Here is a 23,534-nt window from a genome sequence, read left to right on the forward strand (position 1 = left end):
CACCACCACTGAGAAAGCCCTCCTCCGAGTACTCACCCTCCTAATTTCCTTCACGGAGGGTTCCCGGAGAAGGGCCTCTCCCACAGATCTCAAGGGGCGGCCGGGCATATATGGATGTAAGCGCTCCTTCAGGTAACCAGGGCCCAAGCTGTTTAGGGCTTTATAGGTCATCACCAACACCTTGAATTGGGCCCGGACTTCAATGGGAAGCCAGTGAAGCTGACGGAGAACTGGAGTCATGTGAGCATAACGTCCAGTCCCTGTCAGCACAGCAGCCTGGCAGCTCTATTTTGAACCAATTAAAGTATCCAGACCGTCTTCAAGGGTAGCCCCACGTAAAGTGTGTTACAGAAGTCCAGACGGGAAGTCACCAGCGCGTGTGTCACTGTCGCCAGGCAGTCGAAGTCCAGGTAGGGGCGCAGCTGATGAAGCAGCCGAAGCTGAAGGAAAGCGCTCTTCGCCACCGCCGTCACCTGAGCTTCCAATGAAAACTCCGGGTCGAGGAGCACTCCCAGGCTGCGGACCTTGTCCCTAAGAGGGAGTGCAACCCCATTCAGGACTAGGTCGAATCCACCTTCTCCAAAGCCCGATCCGCCAACCAACAGGACCTCCGTCTTGTCTGGATTGGGCTTCAGTTTATTGGCCCTCATCCAGCCCATTACCTCGGCCAGGCACCGGTTCAGCACAGCCACTGCCTCACCTGGATTGGTGGAAAACGAGAGGTAGAGCTGGGTTTCATCAGCGTACTGATGATTCCGCAGCCCACACCTCCTGATGACCTCTCCCAGCGGTTTCATGTAGATGCTGAATAGCAAGGGGGACAAAATGGACCCCTGCGGAACCCCATGGCATAGCTGCCATGGCGCAGAGCCATAGTCCCCCAGCACCACCTTCTGGAATTGGCCATTGAGATAGGAGCAGAACCACTGCAAAGCAGTGCCTCCGACCCCCAATCCCGCTAGCCTATCCAGATGGATACCATGGTCGATGGTATCAAAAGCCGCTGAGAGGTCCAGGAGAACCAACAGGGACGCACTCCCCCTGTCCTTCTCCCTGCACAGGTCATCGTACAGGGCGACCAAGGCAGATTCAGTACTGTACCCGGGTCTGAGGCCGGACTGAAATGGGTCTAGATAATCAGTTTCATCCAAGAGTGCTTGGAGTTGTCCCGCCACCACCCGCTCTAACACCTTGCCCAGAAACGGGATGTTGGCCACCGGTCTATAGTTAGTGGCCATCTCTGGATCCAGTGACACTTTCTTCAGGACCGTTCGGACTACCGCCTCCTTTAAAGGGGCAGGCACCCGACCCTCCCTCAGAGAAGCGTTAACCACTTCCAAGATCCAGATCCCAATCCCGTGCTTGGAATTATTTATTAACCAAGACGGGCAAGGGTCCAATAGGGAAGTGGTGGGATGTACTCGTCCAAGCACCTTGTCCACATCATCGGGTCGCAATAACTGAAATTCATCCAATAATTCTGGACCAGACGGCAGCATTGGCGTCTCCCCAGAAACCTATGATTCACTAGTGGTGTCCAGCTTGTGATGAATCTGAGCGATTTTCTCCCTGAAATGCCTGGTAAAGTCATCACAGCGGGCCTTTGAGGGTGGAACCCGATCTTCCTCAGGACCCGGACGAACCAGGCCTTGCACCACTCGAAAAAGCTCCGCCAGATGGCATTGTGAGGAGGCAATGGAAGCGGAAAAAAACCTCTTTTTTGCCGCCCTCACCACCACAGCATAGGCCCGATAGTGGGCTCTCAAGTGTGTTCTGTCAGATTCATCCTGTGATCTCCTCCACCTACGCTCTAGCCGTCTCCCAACCTGCTTCATCACCTCCAATTATTTAATGTATTTTTGGTTAATTGTTATTTATTGCTGTTTTATTGTGGTTGTTTTAATGATTGTAAGCCGTCCTGAGATGCCTTTCATAAGAGACGGCATACAAAGGTTTAAATAAATAAATAAATAAATAAATAAATAAAATAAAATACTACCAGAAGTACAGGCAGGGTTTCAAAGAGGCAGAGGAACTAGAGATCAAATTGCCAACATACGCTGCATCATGGGGAAAGCCAGGGAGTTCCAGAAAAACATCCACTTCTTCTTCATTGACTATGCTAAAGCCTTTGATGGTGTGGATCACAACAAATTGTGGCAAGTTCTTAAAGAGATGGGATTACCAGACCATCTTATTTGTCTCTTGAGAAACCTGTATGTGGGTGAAGAAGCAACAGTGAGAACTGGACATGGAACCACTGATTGGTTCAAAATTGAGAAAGGAGTTCGGCAAGGCTGTATACTGTTGCCCTGCCTATTTAACTTATATGCAGAGCACATCATGAGAAAGGCGGGGCTAGATGAATCACCAGTTGGAATTAAGATTGCTGGGAGAAATATCAACAACCTCAGATATGCAGATGATACCACTCTTATGGCAGAAAGTGAAGAGGCATTAAAGGGCCTCTTGATGCAGGTGAAGGAAGAGAGTGCAAAAGTTGGCATGAAACTCAACATTAAGAAAACTAAGATCAGGGCATCCGGTCCTCTCACTTCCTGGCAAATAGATGGGGAAGAAATGGAGGTAGTGACAGATGTTATTTTCCTGGGCTCCAAGATCACCGCAGACGGTGACTGCAGATGCTTGCTTCTGGGGAGGAAAGCTATGGCAAATCTAGACAGCATACTAAAAAGCAGAGACCTCACCCTGCCAACAAAAGTGCGTATAGTCAAGGCGATGGTTTTCCCAGTTGCAATGTATGGCTGTGAAAGTTGGACCATAAGGAAGGCTGAGCGCCGAAGGATTGAGGCCCTTGAATTGTGGTGCTGGAGGAGACTCCTGTGAGTCCCTTGGACTGCAAGGCGATCAAACGAGTCAGGCCTAGAGGAGATCAACCCCGACTGCTCTTTAGAAGGCCAGATCCTGAAGATGAAACTCAAATACTTTGGCCACCTAATGAGAAGGAAGGACTCCCTGGAGAAGAGCCTAATGGTGGGAACAATTGATGGCAAAAGAAGAAGGGGACGGCAGAGGATGAGGTGGCTGGATGGAGTCACTGAAGCAGTTGGTGTGAGCTTGAGTGGACTCCGGGGAATGGTGGAGGACAGGGAGGCCTGGAGAAATGTTGTCCATGGGGTTGCAATGGGTTGGGCACGACTTCCCGACTAATAACAACAAAGACATATTCAAATCTACGCATAGTCCTGTTCCTCTAGCCAATAATAAAAAGAGTTCCAAGTCTGACAGAAGTATGTATCCTCTTTCTCCTTCAAAGTCAGCCTATCCATTTCAGCACAGTGCAGGATCTTTTTTAAAATCAGCTCATCAGTAGGTGGTTCTTCACTCCTCCAATGTTGGGCAAATACAATCCTTGCTGCAGTAATTACATGTAGAATCAAATACATTGCTTGTTTGTCAACATCATCAGACACAATGCCTAATAAAAAGACTTCAGGTTTAAATATTAAAGATTTTTGTAACATTTCCTCAAGCCATTTATGTATTTTAGCCCAGTATTTTTTTGCTTTATCACAAGTCCACCACATATGATAAAAAGTATCAGGTTTATGTTTGTATTTCCAACATCCATTTGACATATTTGGAAACATTTTTGCTAGTCTATTTGGCAATAGATACCATCTATAAAACATTTTATAAAGATTTTCTTTATATGAGGTTGCTAAGGTTACTTTGATATTTCTTTCCCACAACTTTTGCCATTTCTGTAATTCAATATTATATCCAAAATTTTGTGCCCATGTTATCATAGTTTCCTTAACTTGTTCATCTTCCATTCTCATATGCAAAAGAAAATTATACAGTCTTTTAACCATTTTTTCATCTGATTTTAAAATCATTTGATCAAATGTTGTTAATTCTTTATAAAAACCCCACATTTTATAATCTTTAACATATCTTGGTTGTATTTAAACCGTATGCCACCAAGAGATACCAATACCCTGCTCTTGTAATTCTTGGTTCGGTTTCAATCCTCCATCATTATCCAAAATATCATCATATCTCACAATCATATCAAAACTCAATGCATTTGCATATACAAGAGCTTCCATAGGCGAAAGCCATCCTGGCAACTTAGTATACAGTTTTGTCTTTAATTTTTCCCACACTGACAAAGACTTTCTGATATAGTGATTTAAGAAACAACCATGTGTCTTACACTTCTCATACCACATATAATAAGCATGCCAACCCATTTGTAGATCATGCCCTTCAAGATAAAGAATTCTCTTATTTCTTAAGGTTATCCATTCTTTTAACCACATTAAGACAGAAGCTTGATAATACAACAACAACCGGATGGCGTTCAGTGTGGATAAGTGTAAGGTCTTGCACTTGGGGCATAGGCATGGGTGTCATGAGTTCAGGTTAGGGGACAAGTGGCTGGAGAGCAGCACTTGTGAAAGGGACCTCAGGGAGCTGGTTGACTGCAGGCTGAACATGAGCCAGCCATGTGATGCGGTGGTCAAGGGGGCGAACGCCACCCTTGGCTGCACAGCCAGAAGCGTGGCTTCTAGATCGAGAGAGGTATTACTGCCACTCTATACAACTCTGGTGTGCCCAAAACTGGAGTATTGTGCTCAGTTTGGGGTCCCTCATTACAGGATGGATATAGCCAGGTTGGAGTCAGTGCAGCGCAGGGCCACAAGGTTGGTGGCTGGTTTGCAGGGGATGGGGTATGAGGCGAGACTGAGGGAACTGGGTCTCTTCAGCCTGGAGAAGAGGAGACTCAGAGGGGCTCTGTTGGCAACATACAGGTATGTGAGATGATGTCACACGGAGGTGGGTAGAGACCTGTTCTCCCCTGCAGAGGAAGGCAGGATGCGCTCCAACGGAGCAAAGCTCAGGGAACCAAGGTTCCATTTGGATGCCAGGAAGCACTTCCTGACAGTCAGGACCCCGAGGGTGTGGAATGGGCTTCCACAAGAGGTCGTTGAGGCCCCATCGGTGCGGGTGTTCAAGGATAGGCTGGACACACACATGGTGGGCGTGTTGTGAGTGGAGCCGGCTGGAACTGGGGGTCAGACTAGATTTATTTTATTTATATATTTAAAACTTTTATATGCCGTCACCACATGCCTCGGCATCTCGAGACGGCTTACAATGTAGAATTAAAACAATAAAACAGTAACAAGTACAGTAAAATTATATAAAAACAAAAACAAAAAACGATGGCCCGGGAGACCCCTTCTGACTTGCTCTGTTTCCATGTTTCGGGGAGAGATCGCCCCGGAACATGGAGGTTCCCTTGGCCAAAGCCCACGGAGAGGCTTTCTTTCCTCCTCTGTGCATTCATCTAATCCCATTCGGAAGCCACGCAGCCTTTGATGCACCTTGTGGCTGTGGGGACTGTAGTCACGCACAGAGATCCTTTCCTTTGCCCTTTCCAGATCTGCTGCTTGCCCTCGGGTTCCGGCCTTAGGAGAGGAAGCAGCTCACAGTCTCTGTGCCGAAGTCGATGGTACCCGACCAGAGGGGAGCATCCTTGCATGGAAGGGTTTTGGGGCTGTCCAGAATGTGGATCCTCTCATAGTTCCTGTGAAGTACATAGGTGAGAAACTGCACACCTGAGCTTCCTGGAGCCTTTTCAGGCAGCAACGAGGCTCATGCAGGAGGGCACCGTGTTTCTCTCATTCCCGCTGCCTGTCAGAAGCAGCGCAGAGCAAGGCAGCCACAGCCAGCTCTTTCCCCAGCCTGCTGCTCCCCAGAGGTAAGGGAATGCAGCTCCCCCCACCCTCTGCCACCACGGATGGGGATGGTGGGAGTTGTAGTGGGAGCAGTTCTGGAAAACACCAGTTGGGGAAGCTTGCTTCTGGGTCTGATGCTAAAGTAGAGATGAGCAGCCTGGCGCCGACTGAATTGTCCAGCCTCAACTCTCATCCACCCCAGCCAGCATGGCCAGTGCTAAAGGACGGTGGGAGTTCTCGTCCAAGGGGAGACAGCCCTGTGCTCCCCCTTCTCTTGAGGGCTGTGCAGATGTTTGGCAGGCAAGAGGCGCTGCATCGCTCCAGTGCTCCATTCACAGCTGGACAGGGTGTCCCCAGAGGAGCGGAGGAAGTGTTCCAGGACACACGGGCAGGCCGTAGGATTCAGAGCAATCGTCCCAACCCCCAGTGTGGCTCCAGTCTGGGGGTCAGCTGACCTTTCCCGTGCTTTTCCTGCCCTGATTTGGCCAGCGCAGCGACGGCACGTGATTGTCCATGGTGGAATGTGCAGTGCTGTGCAGGCTGCAGCGAGCCCAGGGCCCATGAGTGGCTGCAGGATGAGGCCCCAGTCCTCGCCCCCTCCCCCACCCCGAGCTTTCTTTCCTGGTTGCGTTACTCACTTCTTATTCTCTTGCCTGTTTGTTAAATTTGTGTATGCTTCTGTTCATGCGTCACTTCCCAGCCAAGACTGGATCCCAAATTTATTTATTTGGATCTGCTTCTAAGACCAATCAAGATGATTGTCAGATGGCTGCGTACATTAAAAATGCAATCAGATAAAAAACACAGTGGGACAGCAAATAGAAGGTTAAAAGCCACAACAAGTTCGAAAGATGTGTCTTAAGCCTCTTCCACGTGCCGTCCAAATACAGTCCAAAGGGGAAGAGAGAGCCATGGCGGGCACGGGGGGCTCGTTGAACCGTTAGGGACCCTGGGAAATGCCAGTGCTTCGTCGGGGAGCTGTTCTCTGCTGAGGGCTGGCCGCTTGCAGGGCGGTCCAGAGCCCCCTCCCCAGACGGGGGCCCAAGGACCTGGTAGCTGCCCAAAGGCCAAGCTACTGATCCACGTGAGCCGTCACATGTGTGGCAGGAAAGGGCGCCTGCCCGCAGATGCCCCCGCCCACCTGGAGCGTCATCCTGAAGGTGCCAAAGAAGCTTTCTCTGCCCCTTTTTGCCTGACATACTGGGCTGGTGGCCTTCCTGGAATCTTGCCCAGAGGCTTTGTGGGGCAAAGGAATGTGCTCCCCGCCCCCGGCATCTGCCGTGGCAGCGGTGCGCTCCCGGGCTCGCCGGTGCCAGATGGCCGAGCCTTTAACCTGCGGCTCAGGGGCCGGCAGCCCCTCGCAAAGCAGCAGTGGGACGTGGAGGGGCAGATTAGCGCAGCTGATGGGAGAGGAGTACCGAATTGGCCACAGAGGGTTTAGGACGAGGTCCATCGCCCTGATTAGCAGTTAAGAGGCCTTAGGCGGATGATCATTCATTAAACAGATCAAAAATATTAAGTGGAACTGGGGCTTGTGTTGCTAGTGCTGCTGCTCACTCCCGGTGCTGCCTCTGGCCTGGCCACTGAAAAGGCCTGGGGCAGCTGGGCTGGGAAGGGGCCGCTGGCATTAAGAGACAGTGCAGGCTGCTTATCTCGCCCCTTCCAGGCTCCCTCACAGGCACTACCAGGCCTAAAAGGGCAGTGCTGTTGACGCTGCCAGCAGTTTCTGCCAATAACTATGTTATAGATGTGGCATTTCAAGCTCGGAAGTTGGGCGGGGGAGCAGGGAGAAGGCAGGAGTAAAAATCAGTCAGCAGCTGGGGGACCAGGTGTGCCGGCAGGGGGAGCTTGTGCCCCTGGCCTGAGGCTTTGCCCCACGACCCAAACGTTTAGAGAGCCATCGTTAATAGTCTGGGCCAGGTAGAGCCACGGTCTTCATATGCAGTGATTCAGAGGCATCTCTCTGGCCTTCAGGATGGCGTCTTCTCTTTTCAAATGCCGGATCTGAAGAAACAAGCAAGTCAGCAGGGGTCTCTTGGGCGACCTAGTCTGAGCCCCGGTTCCAGCCGGCTCCGCTCATGTCATCCCCAACATGTGGCTATCCAGTGTTGCATCTGACCTCCCACCAGCCGTGCCTTGGAGTTCCAGTTGGCAGACTATGAGAATGCGAGGCCCATCGTGCTCTCTCTCTCTCACACACGCACACACAGCGCCTGCTTGGTTCAGGCCATCCGCCCCCCCGGGGCAGTGGGTGTGCTGGGTGCTGCCCAGTGTTCTTCGCATGTCCTGGGCTCCTGTTTGCCCCCTGCCATACCAACCCCTTTTGGGCGAGCCGAGGCAGAAAGAAAGAAGCTGGTCAGAGCAATGCACGAGCAAACACAGGGCCTCCCACCCCCTGCCTCTCTTTCTTCCGCTGAGAAATGAGAGCTGGGAAAATGAGATGGCGCACCGACGGCCCGGCTCAGTCCCAGGCTGCACCTCCAGCTGGGCACGGGGACATTTCCTCTTGGAAGCCTGGAGAGCGGCCGCCAGTGCCGCTAATGCCGCCAGGGCTCTGCCTTGGTACACGGTCTGTCAGAATCCCGGAATCTCAATTTGAGAAGAGGAAATAAAACTCGGGGTCGTAGGAAAGATCAATCGTTATGAACCTCCGCGTCTTTATTGTCTATCCCTGGTTCCCACGGTTGACTCACGATAATGCATTACCGGTCTAGCAGAGATGAACTCGCTGCAAAGCTTTAATTCATCTACCAGCAGTTTTTATACTCTCTCAGTCATGTACACCCGTACAGAGCCATTAAGGACAGAATACCTGTATTACCTGTATTACCTGTATAAAGTTCGGTGATCAGCATATGGAGAAAAGATACAGGAATGTCAGTCAACCATAGAGACAATAAGATTACACTATCTCACAAGGTGATTTTTGACGTATCAGTGGAGTAATTTCCAGAGGTGTGGATCCATCTCCGGGTCTACTTAGATAGGTAAATTTGGGCTATCGTAAGTTCTTGTATTGCATTCAGGCAGTCTGAGACCCTGAGTAAAGTATAACAAATAGCTACTTCTTGTCAAGCGGTAAATTCCAAAAGAGATTAGCTAGCTACAATGTGAATGAATTTGACTGAATGAGGACCTCCAATTCTTTCTGTCTGCTCTTGCCCCATAGCCAGGGGCGGGGGAATGCCATTTTAAACAGTGACAGCTTGGTTTTGAGAAGGAAGACAGGATTTGATCCCACAAATGCAAAGGCACACAGGAGTAATGCTTTTCAGACAGGATTTACCCAAATTTTCCCAACAGGTCCCATGCTCCCCAGCTGGGTTGTCTGTCTGTCTGTCTGTCTGTCTTTCTTTCTTTCTTTCTTTCTTTCTTTCTTTCTTTCTTTCTTTCTTTCTTTCTTTCTTTCAAGAGCGCCCTTTCAGCTGCTTGCCTAGCACAAACAGCACAGCCCTGTTTTGCAGGCTTCTGGGATCCAGGCCCATGCATTTAGGGAATCCCTGTCAGATCCATGAGGACGAAGTGCAGGCTACCCTCAGTGCTCCCACTCAGTCCATGCCCTCCAACACTACTCAGATGAAAATGAGAATGCATTTCTAATTCATTAAAAATGTGCGGTGTTGGTGGGCAGAACTTCCTAACCCTCCGTTGTGCTCTCTTTCCTAACCAGAAAGCTCCAGACAGCTTTTGTGCTGGTCCGTGCAGGGAGAGGGCTGCATCCGCATGTGCTCACAGTGGCCCTTCTTCTTGGGCACCCTTTCCAGTTTAAGATGAATTGCACCCGCCCTAGAGAGTATTAAAGTGACTTCTCTGAGGGGTCATGCTTTGGATCACAGGGGTGGCACCCAGGGTGAGGTAGGGTGGCCCCTGACCCAAAAAAGAAGAAATGCATTGCCAGAAAAATGGGGCAAACAGGTCCCCGATTTGTATAAAAAGGTATGTGGTATTTTATGTGTCTAGGTGTCAATTTAGAAATACCTGAATTTAAATAGAAAATAATGTATCTCAACAGAGAGGGGAACGCCAGGTAGACATCACCTGCAGTCCCTGTGGACAGACAACTGGAAGGCTTGACTTCTGCCTCCTTGGGGTTCTGTACCTTTAAGCCTTGTTCCCTGTTGGAAGCTACCTTCTTTTGTAGGAAAGTTCTTCAGTTCTTTTTATCCCATTTATGTGTCAGACTGTAATTACAAAAAAGTGCATTTTAAAATGTATGTATTTTTGTGAACATTTCAAAAGTGTGTACTTCTTTGAACTGGCTTCTGAAAATCTGCACATGTTTGGATGCGTTTTCCCGACATTTGCCCATGTTTATGCACATTTTAATGTGCACTTCCTTGGGCATTTTTTTAAAAAATTGGATCATATACCTCGGAAAAGTATGGCTCTCAGTTGCACACTGCATTCATACTGTAAGTGTCCATCAAGCAGTGTGCCCCCTCCCCCATGCCTAAAATGAGCCGTTCAAAGCCTGAAGAGCCCCACGCCTTGTGAGAAGTTCTGTGCAGGGCTTTTTACCTTTCATTTCCGTCATTGTCCAACACCCAGAATCCTGAGGTATTTGTTGATGAGATGGTGGCCAGATGAACCCATGCTTTTCCATTTCAAATTATTTTAGCAAATGCTTGAAAAGATAAACTTAAGAGCAATTATTAGCCTTTGAGAAATGGGAGGAAATACCAAGAAGTTGCCTCAGGCACCTGTATCTGTACTCATAAGGGAAGAAAGTACAGACAGATTTTTCAGTGAATAGGGGCAATGGGTGGGGGGTGCTCTAATCTAATAAATGAGGAAGCCTGTAATGAAAAAGAATCGCAATTAGAGACAAGGCTTATGGTGGTGAAGAGGTAGTGATGAGAGACCGACTGACAGGAACAGGACTCTAGCTGAGAAGCCTTCGGATTTTCTAGACCTGATGTGGTATAGTCCTGCCATGGGCCAGAATCCCTCCGTTTGCATCCAGTGCCATGGTGCCTTCCCCCATATAAAATCATGACTCGTGTTAGTATTTACATCCTGGGTGAAGACCCGTGAGAGAGGCAGGGAGACGCAGCCTCAAGCCAACCGGGGACTTATTGCGTGGAGACAATAAGGCCAGTCTTGCCCACCTCTCATTTGATGGCTGTAGGGGAGTAAACATGAGCCCATCTCCATTTCGTGCTCACCACAATTCTGTGAGGAAGATTAAGCTGAGAGTCCATAAGGCCTTAAGTTACTCACAGAGTTTCACGGACTAGAACCCACACCCTGCCTTATTCATTTATCTGTTTATTTGCTTGTTTGTTTAACATTTTTCTATCCCACCCTTTACAGTGTCTCAGGGTGGTGAGAATGTGCTGGAATCATCAAGCTGGGGGAACCCACCAAAGGATAAATGAGGGGGGCGGGGAATGGGGTGGGGGGGGAGCCAGCAAGGCTTTCCAAGGGCCACCCAGGTTTCCCTGCCTCACTCCCAGCACTCATGCCCCGCCAGCTCCCTTCGTAAAGTTACAGCAATTAATTATTGAAAGGCCCAGCATCTATCCTGATCGCAGAGCAGAGTATTTATTGCTTCTCCTTTTTAAAATATTAAACAGTTATTTATCGAGTGCTTTAATAAAGTGGGAGTCAGAAAAAAACCAGCACCATCAGTTCCAGCTTTCCTCAGCCAGACATTCTGGACTACAACTGGCACCAGTGGCTGCACTGCTGGCCCAGGTGGGGGTTATGGATTAAAGCATCTGGAATAGCACCAGCTTCACAAAGCCCCCCCCCCCACACACACACACACACATTCCAGTCCTCTGCCCACTGCTGGTTTTTGCCGCCCCAGGACGCACGAGCCAGGGGGTCCCCAAGAGTCCCCCAGATCCTTCTCCGTGTGTGCCAGACCGGGGACAAATCAGGCCCGCTCCCAGAGCCTCTCTTCCCAACCTTCTGCTTTTGCACATCACACAGCAGACAACTGGGAAAGGACCTGCTGGGTGGGAGCAATTCACCCCCCAGCTTCAGGGCCACATCCTGATGAGGCCAAGCATGTGGCCCGGCCTTGAAAGCCCCTGGCAACAAGAGAAGCAGGCCCTGGCATCCTGCCTGCTTGTGAATTCTTAGAGCACCACCTTGTGGGACAGGCCAGCAAGTGGGAGAGCCCTGGCCAGTGGTCACTTCAGCCCTGGCTGTCCCCTGTGGAGGACAGCAGCCTTTGGAAGGGAAGGGCAAGTAGTGGGCCAAACCCTGTCCCTGTCGCCAAGCCCCTTTGGCTGCCCATCTGCACCCACCTGGCTTCTTGCTCCGGAGGTTACCTGCTGAGTCTTTGGGGTGGGATATGAGGAGGGTAAGAGCAGTTTGCAAAGTCAGGCAGGCAGGAGGGGGGCTAAGCACGGAGGAAAGCAGAGGGGCGGTTTCCCACACAACAAACGCAGGCTCCTACCCCAGGGTCCCCGTGTGGTGCCCACAGGCGCCCCCAGGCACTTGGCGTTCTTTCCCTTGCAATTTTAAAGCGTGTCCATGAACTGGTATGAAATGCATACGGCTTGCTAGCAATAACAGGCCTCAGCAAGAGGACTCAAATTCAAGTTGACCACCTGTGCATGGCCTCAAAGTTTTGTCGGCTCCTCCATCCATTGCGCTATAGGAAGTGAGCGTTCATCCTTCCGGATTTTTAATGTCAGGCTTTACTCGTCAAAGGGACACAGAGAAGCTATGAGTATTTGCACTAAATATTTGCACATTTTCAGGAAGCAAGCCAGTGATTTAAAAGAGCAAGTACATCAGTAAATATGAGAGACTGCTCCATATAAAATTCACATCATGCCTCAATTGCTTTGTCCTCCAAAAAATGCCAATTACTAGACACCACCAAAACATTTTAGCTAAAATACTAGCTATATTTTAGCATCAGGAACTAAAGTAGATGATTCTTTATTAAAGAGACATTGAAGAGATATTATTAAATGACCATGAAACACAACTTTTTGCTGATAAATACAGTAAGTTAAAATAAATTAATCCGGGGTGCACAAGTTCTGTTGTTAAATAATTCACAGCAAAGCAGGATTATGTATGGTCCACAGAATGACCCACATCCTGGATAAAAGGCAAATATACAGGAGGGGAGCCCTCTCTGCCATGGCACCCAGATTGTGGAATGCACTCCCCAGAAGGGTTCGCCTGCTGCCAACTTTATATTCCTTTCGATGCCAGGTAAAAACTTTTTTAAGAAACATAGAAACAGAGCAAGTCAGAAGGGGTCTCCCGGGCCATCTAGTCTGACCTCCGGCTCCAGCTGGCTGCGCTCACAACATGCCCACCTTGTCTAGCTTATCTTTGAACACCCTCACCGATGGGGCCTCAACCACCTCCCGTGGAAGCCCATTCCACACCCTCGGGGTCCTGTCAGCAAGGACTTCCTGGCATCCAAATTGAACCTTGGCTCCCTGAGCTTTGCTCCGTTGGAGTGCATCCTGCCTTCCTCTGCAGGGGAGAACAGGTCTCTCCCCACCTCCGTGTGACACCCCCTCACATAGCTGTATGTCGCCAACAGAGCCCCTCTGAGTCTTCTCTTCTCCAGGCTGAAGAGATCCAGTTCCCTCAGTCTCACCTCATACGGCATCCCCTGCAAACCGGCCACCAACCTTGTGGCCCTACGCTGCACTGACTCTAACCTAGCTATAGCCTTCCTGTAATGAGGCACCCAAAACTGAGCACAATAGTTGCAGGCACACCAGAGTTGTATAGAGTTTATTTACCCACTATTTTAAAGATTAAGGAATTTTAACTGGTTTTAATATTTATAGTCCCATTTCTTTTTCTTTTTTTGTTGGTATTATGTATGTTGTTTATTTATTGTTCTAATTATGGTAAGCCTTCCTGGGAGGATTTTCATGTAGGACAGCATAGAAATATTTTAAATAAAGAAAGAAAGAATCACCGGGCGGACTGTGGCGATTAGTGAAAGGCGTAACTGGACGAACACCCAGCCTGGGCATGGTGGAGGCTTCCGTGCGGCAGCCCATGCCGCGGTCTGACCGTGCCTGGTTCTTGTTCCTGCAGCTCAGTCAGTGCCCGAACCAAGAATGGTGCCACACCCCTTTACTTAGCCTGCCAGGAGGGCCACCTGGAGATCATCCGGTACCTGGTCCAGGACTGCGGAGCTGACCCCCATGTGCGCGCGAATGACGGGATGACGCCTCTCCACGCCGCTGCCCAGATGGGTCACAACACCATAATTGTCTGGCTGGTGAGTGCTGCCGCCTGGCCAAGGAGCGCACGGAACGGGCTGGGCTGCTCTTGGTATATGGCATTTGCGTGGATTGCAAAGCCAAACCCAGGCACGTAAGGGAAGGCTGTCCTGGGGTGTGATGGAGAAGCGGTGGTGGGTCTGCCCTTTCTTTCCTTAGGAACTGCTTACACCACATTGTCTGCTTCGGTGTAGAGTGAGCACCCCAGGTAGCTATTGGCAATGAAAAGAAAAGGAGCGGGTAAACCCCCTGCAAAATCTGTCAAGCAAACAGAGCAGCATTCCCTGCACACAGGCTGCTGCCACCTGTGATCCACGGCTCTACTAGGAAGAGCTGCTTGCCGTCTCTGAAGGGGATCTAAGATCAAAGACCCGGGAGAGGCAGATGCAGCTTCCTCCCTGCCCCATGCCTCTGCTGCACGTAATGCCAACGCTCTGAAATGGCTTTCAAAGAAACCAAAAATTACATCAGTAATGCAGAAGAATAAGGGTATTAACCTAAAATATCCTGGTGGCTTTGTTTTGTCTTGCTAGGCCCCACCTCTTTTCCTCTTGTCCCTGGGATGTTTCATAGAATCATGGAATTGCAGAGTTGGAAGGGGCCAAGAAGGCCATCAGTCCACCCACCCTGCTTGGACATCAGTTTGCACCATCCCACTCAGATGGCTGCCCAGTTTCTTTTTGAATGCCTCCACTGTGGGAGCGCCCCCCACCCCTCCAGGCAGCCAGTTCCACTGTCGTATTGCTGACAGTGAGGAAGCTTTTCCTGATATCCAGCCTGAATCTGGGTTGTCCCAACTTGAACTCATTATTCCGTGTCCTGCACTCTGGCATCAGCAGGAAGAGATCCTGACCTTCCTCTTTGTGACAGCCTTTGAGGTACTTACAGAGGGATATCATGCCCTCCTCTTCTCGAGGCTGAACATGCCCAGTTCTCCCAGTCTCTCCTCACAGGGCAGTGTTTCCAATCCCTGCTTCATTTTTGTTCCCCTCCGCTGGACCCTTTCTAACTTTTCTGCATCTTTCTTATATCTTGGTGCCCAGAACTGGACGCAGTATTCCAGGTGAGGTCAATACTCTTGACCTTTGCTTGGCCCCAGTTGGAGGCCCTCTGACAGCCTTCCCCAGCTCCAGGCGCTGCAGCCACGTCGGACTACAGCTTCCCCTGGGGATTCCAGGAGTCCAGCCCGCCTGGAGGACCTTTGACTGGGGAAGCCAAGGGTCCGAGGGGCTACATCCGGGCCGGTTCCTGACCCAGCCCGCTTAGCTGGCCCTCACGTGTTCTGTGCTCTCTCCCCCCTATCCCTAGATGAGCTTCACCGATGTCAGCCTCTCGGAGCAGGATGACGACGGGGCCACCGCCATGCACTTTGCTGCCAGCCGCGGCCACGCCAAGGTGCTGAGCTGGCTGCTCCTGCACGGAGGGGAAATCGCGGCTGACCACTGGGGGGGGACCCCCCTGCACGACGCCGCCGAGAACGGCGAGCTGGAAGTGAGTCTGTGAGCCGAAGACGTCACGTGCTTCGGGCAGGCTGGGGTGGGTGCAGGGAGGGCCGTTCCTCCACCTGGTGTCCATCGGGTCTGGTGGCTCACAAAGTTGGGGTTCCTTGCGATACGGGGTGCAGAATCTCCACATGGGGAAGGCATGGGGGCTGCATCCCAGAACATCTGGATGGCGTCACTTGAAGTTCTTACTGCTAGTAGGAGGGCTAAAATACATCAATATTTTAGGATGGGGGAACATGCCCAGAAGCCCAGAAAGCACCAAGCGACTGGAGGTTGGGGCCGGGGGGGGGGGCAGCCTTCTGAGTCCCACACAGGAGCTTGTCACAGCAGGAGCGGCCAGGCCTGCTCAGCAGAAGAGCCATGTATGGGAAATGTCAGATGTTTGAGACCTGCAAGCAGGCAGCAGCGATGGGCAGCAGGTGGGCCCCCGCAGGTGGCAAGCAGGAGCCCACGGGCAGTGACAGCAGGTGGTGAGTGGCAAGCCAGCCCCAAAATGCTCCCAAAGAGCCACGTGGGGCTCGCTAGGCTCAATTCAGCCACCCCTCTCATTATCGGACTGGATTTGCCCCCGAGGCGTGTGGTCCCGCAGCCGTGCTGTGTAAAGTGATCGCAGCTGGCATGGCGCGGTGGCAGTGAATGGCAAACCATGGGCCAAGGCATCCTCGCTTCCAACTTTAGTTCTTCCACGAAGTCTGTAGATGGCCTTGCAAATCACTGACTGGGTTCAGATAACAGAATAACTCACTCAAAGGTTGCATCTGGGTTGTCGTGTTGTCTGACCTGTTGACTGTGAACAACCCATGAAGGGAATGCTTGGTTAGTTGTTGAGCTGTGAACTCCGGGATGTTCCCCAGCCAACAGAATAACCCACAATTCAATGACAACCCACACTCTGCCCTCGAGGGTGGGCTATTAGCTGGTCTCTCCGTCATGCCATTCATGTGCTAGCCTGTGAGGGCGGGAAAAGGCTGTCCTGTGGCACTCAGGATGATGGAGCCCCTTGGCTGGTGGGACTGGATTGCAGCATGCCTCAAAGGCCCCCTTTCCAGCCCCCTAAGCTGCAGCCCTGCCATGAGAACCCCTGAGGGCTGGCAGTGAAACTGCAGTTCTCGAGCCCCCCCCCCAGCATGGCTGCTGGCCACGGGTGGTGCAGTCCAACCCCTCCGGAAGCCGCCTGGGAAGAAAGAGGTGGCCTGGACTGGTGGGAGGTTGCTTCATGGGCTCCAGGGATGCTGCCCCCTGCAGGCTCCTCAACGCCCCTCCCCCATGGGCTCTGGACTTAAGTGCCCTTTCTCTGCGGTTCCCCCTCCTCCCAGTGCTGTCAAATCCTCGTGGTGAATGGGGTGAACCTCGGCCTCCGGGACCAGGACGGCTACACAGCAGCCGACCTCGCGGATTACAACGGGCACGTGCATTGCGCCAAGTACCTGCGCACCGTGGAGAACATGGTGAGGATCGCATTGCTGGGTGGGGCTGGCCTGAGGCAGGACCGAGAGGGGGAGAGAGGGGAGCGTGTGCTGCGGGGGCTCGGTGCAGCCCCCACCACACACACCCTGTCGGCAGGCTTCCGCCCCTCCTGCTGTCTGCTAAGCATCCTTTTCTGCCATGGAGGCCATCCACATCTTGTGCTTTGGAGCCCAGCCCCCACCTCTGCCCTGGGCTCCGGTTCCTGAGCAAGCTGCTTTTCTGTTCATCCCCTGAAGGGCAGTGTGTGGCTGAGCCCTTTCGTGGCAGCCAGTCAGTGAAAACGCCCATGACACACTCGCAAAATTCCAGCAGCCCGAAAGGACTGGCAGCCCCGAGGGGGGCGCCTTTGTCCATGTGCAGAGTGAGCAGCGCTCCACTGGCAGGCGGCGGCGTTGCAAGGGGGTGGTCTGGCACGCCTGGGGCCCCCGGGCGTGGGGAGGCTGCCTGGGGCGCCGTCAGACCCCGGTTTGTGCGGCAGCAGACGGAACCGGTCACTGAGCCGGAAGGGCTTGCGGATGGCAGCGCGGGAGGACGCGCCGGGCCGGCACGTGTGGCCGCTGCCGGCCCTTCTTGCAGACGCAGATGCGGGTGACGCGTGGACCGGCTTGGCTCAGATGCCGCCCGCTGGCCCGCCCGCTGGCCGGGCGTCGGGGCGGCTTCGTGCGCGGGCCTGCGCCCTACCTGCGTGGCGCTGTGCGGGCCACCCTCTCCAGGCCCTCGGGGGCCGCTGACGGAGTTCCACTCTCCTCCAGCATTGGAGGGAAAAATACATTCCTGCAGCAGCTGCAGGAGGGCGTTGGGAGCCGCGCAGCTGTCCCGTTGCCCCGGCAGCCGCGCTGATGACTGCAGGCAGGCCCGCTGGAAGGCCTCGCCCCCGGGGACCGGCCGGGGCTGTTGTGTTATGCTGTCTGCGGAGCCAAGAAGGTCGCTCCTCCGGGCTGGGCCGGGCCGGCTGGGGGCAGTGGGGGCCCCTCTCCGCAGCCATGGGCAACGTAAGCATGGGCATTCCTGGTGTGTCCCCATGGGGGGCTGTCCTGGGGGGCGGATCTTCCGGGGCTGGGTGGGGGGGCTGACTCGCAGCCCGATGAGCAGCTGGGACGCGGCTTGGCAGAGCGGGTGGCTGTCCTCCCCGCTCTCCAGCAACCGCCTGGAAGGCCCACGTGGGCCCCCCTCTCCCAAGGCTACCCGCTCCACAAAGTTGGCCACCTAACCACCCCCCAGTCCCCTGCTGCAATTGAGCTGGCATCCGTGAAGCGTCATTAGCCGCTTTGGTCCCCTCTCCTCGGCTTCCCCCTCCCTCCTCTCCTCACTGCCGCCTTCACCACAGCCCTTCTGCCTGGAGGGGCCCTTGCCAGGCGCAGCAAGTGAATAATGGAAGACTGATGGATTGATTTACTATACACCCAATAGCCAAAGCTCTGTGGGTGGATCACAATGATTAATCAAGCATAAATGATGCAATAAAAATACAAATACAGTAAATGCAGTATAAAATTCTGGCATATGCATTTAAAACAGCTAAAAAATCCAATATACTAAGATACAAACCCGTCCGCTTCCATTAAGAACCAGACCTAAGTGAAACAGCGGGCATACGCATCACATGCCACCAAGAGCTTGGCAGCAGAGGGCAGTTATACCCCAAGCCAAAGGTGACCCTGGTGGCCCCAGGCAGGCACAGTTGGGGAGCACCCCGGCAAGGCCGACCTCCTCGTTCCCTCTTTCTGGACCTTCCTTGGAGGTGGCAGGTAGAGGAAGGGCCCAGGCATAGATTGTAGGGTCTGGGAAGATTAATTCAGTGTATAGGCTGCCCTCCTAGCCGTAGGCTCTCTGGGCAGCTTACAACATATTAAGATTCAGCAATATAAAACAATGCAAACAAAATATAACCTTGGCTACAAAACCCAATAATAATAACAATAAAATCAGTAAATAAATTAAAGCCAAAACTGGAAAAATAGATTGAGATGGGGCGAGGCATTCCATCAGGTACTGAGGTCCCAGCTATGTAAGGCTTTATAGGTTGAAATCAGCACCTTGAATTGGGCTTGGAAGCATATAGGCAGCTGATACAAGTGGGCCAGAATTGGAATTATGTGATCAGACCATTTGATCCCTGCTATTAGTTTGGCTGCTACATTTTGCGCAAGCTGCAGCTGCCAAACAGTCTTCAAGGGCAGCCCCACGTAGAGTGCATTGCAGTAATCTAATTTAGAGATCATCAGAGCATAAATCGCCAAAGCCAGGATATCTTTGTCCAGAGAGGGGCGTCAGCTGGGCCACCAGCCAAAGCTGGTAGAAGGTACTCTGAGTCACTGGGCCACCTGAACCTCCGCAGTGGATTAAGGCGCACTCCAAACCTGCCCCTTCAGGGGCGCTACCCAAGCAGAACAGGTGGAGCACCCTCCATCCAGCCCGAGGAATCACCCGCCAGCCCCCTTGGGCCTGTCTGGGCTGAACTCCAGCTTGCCAGCCCTTGTCCAGTCCATGGTCGCAGGCAGGCCCCGCATTGGCACCTCCACAGCCTCACTCGACATGGCTGGCTGCGCACTAATGGCCGCATACTCCAAGAGGCCAGACGGACCTACTCAGCCTTTTCGTGTAGACGTTGAAGAGCCTGTGGATGAGACCGTGATGACACCTACAGCCGTGCGGGGGATGTCTAAGGCATTACAAAATTGGGGCGCCTGAAGGACCCGCTGTCCTCTGCAGCTCTGCCCGTGGCCCTGCAATCCACGTGCACCCGATCCAGCCGCTGGGCAAGTGAGGGCAGAGCAAGGGCAGTGGAGGCAGGAAAGCACTGGCAAGCCCGCAGGCGCTCCTGGCCTGGGCGGGCTCATCAGGTCGGCCCCCCCCCCCTTCGCAGCCCACTGGGCATCCTCCAGAACTCCCTGCCGTTCTTGCTGTGGGCCTTCCGCCCTGCCTCCCTGGACGGCCGGCTCAAGCTTTGCAGTGGCCTTGAGGTTAGAGGACGTGGTTTGGGTCCCAGCAGGTTTGCAGCAGGGCCCCCAGTCGCCCATCTTCAGGGGGTGTTTCGGCTTCTGTGTTTCCTTAGGAACATTGGAAGCTGCCATATACCAAGCCAGAACCTTGGCACACGTAGCCCAGGACTGACAAAACTGGCTGGCAGCAGCAGCTTTTCAGATTCCAGGCACGGTTCTTCCGCGGCCCTACATGGAGATGCTGGGGTCATGGGACTTTCTGCGTGCAAAACCAGTGAACTATGGCTAAAAAAAGAGCAAGCTTCCAGTCCACATGGCTTTGTGGGGAAGATTGTTCTAACTAAGAAAACTAAGAGCTTCCATATGTTAACCGTGCACTCAGTATTGTTGGCACTGACTGGCAGTGAGGGCGCTCTAAGCTTTCAGGGAGGAGTTTTCGAACCCTGCTTGGAGAAACTGGGAACCAGCCTGGGGGAGGCATTCATCACATGCCGACCTTTGCCTGCCTTGCATGAGAGGAATGGACCCCTGAGAAATAGCAGGCTTTGCACAGAAATCAGTTCTTTAACTTCCCTTGAACACCTTGCCTGTGATCTACCCGGGCACCTGGGGTCAGGAAAGGAGCCCAGCTTGTCCACAGAGCGCCCCGGGCCATTCTGGCAGAGGGCCTTTGGCAGCGCTTGGGCTGCAAGAAAGCTTTGGCAAGGGCTCAGCAGGCAGCCCGGGCACGCTGGGCCACCCTCAGCCAGCCAGGAAGTCTGCCGCAGCAGACACTGGGCCAGTCTGGGCAGGAGCAGCTCCTGGCGTTGGGGGAGTGAGGCCTCAGAGCAAGCCCCCGCGTGCACACAGAAGGGCTTGGGCTCAAGAGGGGCAGGCGGAGCGGGGGCCACTGGGACTGGTCGCTCTTCTCTGGCTGCTGACCTCTGCCTGTTTGCCTTCTGTGTCTTGCAGAGTGTGGAGCACCGGGTCCTCTCACGGGACCCCTCCACCGACCTGGAGTTCAAGCAGCCCGACTCCGGCATGTCCTCTCCCAACACAACCATGTCTGCTCCGCAGGCCCACTTCGACATCGGATCGCCAAGCAGCACCCTGTCCAACTACGACTCCTGCAACTCCAGCCAGTCCAGCACCGGGGAGAAACGGAACAGCCAAGGCTCCCGTAAGCACCCCTCCCTCGGGGGGCGGGGCGGCTGGCGCGGTTGCTCCGAAGGGAGGGCGAGGGGCCAGGCGGCTTGGGGGGCCGGGCGAGGCGCCATCTTGTGGCAACACGGGGCCATGGACCCGCCTGCCGCGTCTCTGCTGGCTTTGTCCCAGAGCAGCCCGAGAGCGGCTGCTGGTCCTTCTGTGGGTGGTTCGGAAGGGAATTGAATGGGATGTGGAGGCTTACTGGGATGGTCCCCGCTTTGCACCCAGATCCCGGTGCTTCACAGTTCGTCAGGATGGCGGTTCGCGAGGCCTGCTCGGGGCATATGGCACACCAAGCCCCTGTGGGTCTGACCCAGCAAGATGGCTCCTGGCCGGGGCCAGCAACACTCTTCTGCTGTTCGCCCCCTTCTGGATGGCTGCTCCTCCGCTTGCTCTCACTGCTGAGGGTGCTTTGCCTCCTGCCTGAAAGCAGACCTTGAGAGCAGGGTGGGCAGCAGGGGCACTTCAGAGGGCGGTGGGTGCCCCCACAGGCACATGGGCCCCACCCTCTCGCTGGGCTAAACTTGCAGCGGTAGAAGCCGGGGCCAAAGGGCCAGCCACTTTTCGGCCTGGGCCAGCGACTTGCCCTACACAGGAGGGGCGCAGAGCCTCTTTCAGCCCGTGGTCCAAATGTGGCATTGGCGAAATATTTGGTGGCTGCGTTCTTGGGGTGGGGGGTGCGTGGAAGGGGGGCTGTCCCCAAACGCGCATAGTTCAGCTTAAAGCCCCCTCCACCTCTGACACTGAAGCCGGCACTGTGGAGCACAGGCACCCTGCTGGTGAAATGGCATTCCAGGTTTTCTGGAAGAGGCCACAAGCTCTTTCCCAAGAGTGGTGCTGCCTTCTGTACAGCCTTCCCAGCAGAAGGTGAAGGACCCAGGGCAGCCTGGGGGGGTGGCACCTCCGAGCCAGCACCCGCTCCTGTGAGAACTCAGGTGGAAATCCCAGGGAGGAAGCCGATTCAGGCCTGAGAGCACGAGTGCAGAGCCGCTGGAGGAGGCCCAGCCCATCATCCCGTGCACACAGAGGCCAGCCAGCACCCGTGGGAGCGGGGCATGGCGTCAGCCACACCCAATGCCCGGGCCAGGCCAAGAGCCCATCTGGCCCAGCAGGGCTGTGTGCGGAGGCTGCCCGGCTGCCCACAGGGAGCCCGGAGGCGAGCAGGAGGGCCGCGGCACCTCTGTGGGTGCAGACTCAGCTATGCGTAAAGCAGACCCCCTGAGACGGAGGGGACGTGAGTCTGTTAGGACCAAGCCCCACCGATCTGTGTTGGCTGGCTGAGGGCAGGGCAAGGGGTAGAGCAGTCCCTTGGCCATGCGGGGAAGGGCCACCCTTGCGCTGCAGACTGAGGGAAGCATGCTTGCGGGGCCCGCCACGGGCAGGCCTTCCGTGCTCTGCAAGCCCAGCGGTCATTCGCAGAATCATAAATCAGAGGCTGGAAGGGGCCCAGAAAGGCATCGGGCCAAGTGCAGGATTCCCAGTCAAGCCGTCCTCTCAGCTGGCTGCCCAGTTTCTTCTTGAATGCCTCCAGGTGGGCGAACTCACAGTCTACCAGGTAATTGATTCCGTTCTCGAACCATTCCTCCTAATAGTCAGGAATTTTTTCCTGATACCTAGCTCGAATCTGGCTTTCTCCCTCATTACCCTGTTATCCCATGTCCTGCAGTCTGGGATGACTGACGAGAGAGCCTGGCCTTCCTCCGTGTGGCAGCCTTTCAGGCATTGTAGAGAGCTATCCTACCTCCCCTCAACCTCCTCCTCTCAAGGCTGGGCATGCCCAGCTTCTTCCGCTCCGCCTCACAGGGCCCTGTTTCCAGTCCCTGGATCATCCTTGCTGCCCTTGCCAGCTTGCCTGCATTTGCAATTTGACCTGCTCTCTTTCTCCATCTTTCTCTTCTCCTCTCTCTTGCTCACTCACTCCAGGAGTCCCCGAAACAACCATCACAGATATGCAAGCTTATATGGACATGCTGAATCCTGACCTGGGGCCAGGTCATGGCAAGCAAAGGGGTGAAGCTTCTCCACCTCCACCTCCAAATTTCCCTGCACCTCCCCCACCCCCCAACTCCAAGGTGCCCCCACCCCCTCCTGGCTACCCAGCACCAAAACCTCCGGAGCTTCAGCACACGGCCGAGATCTACGTGCAGGCGAAGAACAAACTTCGGCACGTCGAGAGTGAGGCACTGAAGAGAGAGGTAGGTCCCGGGCTCTGTGTCCATGAAGGCAAGCTGCCTCCGGCCGGGCTTCATGTCGCATTTCTCTCTCCTCCATGGTTTTGCTCACACAGGAGAGCTGCCAGATCCACTGGGGTCTCTGCCCCCACTGGGGAGGCAGTGGTGACGCAGCTGCCGCGGGGCTCTGCCGGCCTTGTGTGTGCCCATGCCTGTAGCTCGCATGGCCCGCCATCCCCTGCACTGGGTGGGCGCCCTCCGCGCACCTGCCCTGCAGAGGGGTGGGCATCCCCCGCAGGCCCGCCTGCTCCCCTCCCCTGGCCTGGCCTGGCCTGGC

At 53.8% G+C, this 23,534-nt stretch overlaps 1 protein-coding gene across 1 annotated transcript in view; it reads left to right on the forward strand.

Moving 5' to 3' along the window:
* The window catches only part of ESPN (espin), a 115,801-nt gene that overhangs the window by 33,794 nt on the left and 58,473 nt on the right, over positions 1-23,534 (forward strand). The window contains exons 3-7 of the mRNA XM_044419672.1: positions 13,740-13,926; positions 15,236-15,418; positions 16,749-16,880; positions 20,793-21,000; positions 22,950-23,221. Of these exons, the coding sequence (XP_044275607.1) occupies positions 13,740-13,926; positions 15,236-15,418; positions 16,749-16,880; positions 20,793-21,000; positions 22,950-23,221 (982 nt within the window). The remainder of the gene's footprint in view (positions 1-13,739; positions 13,927-15,235; positions 15,419-16,748; positions 16,881-20,792; positions 21,001-22,949; positions 23,222-23,534) is intronic.

The sequence above is a fragment of the Varanus komodoensis genome, unplaced genomic scaffold, assembly GCF_004798865.1.
Source record: "Varanus komodoensis strain SLA01 unplaced genomic scaffold, ASM479886v1 scaffold106, whole genome shotgun sequence".
Lineage (NCBI taxonomy): Eukaryota > Metazoa > Chordata > Lepidosauria > Squamata > Varanidae > Varanus > Varanus komodoensis.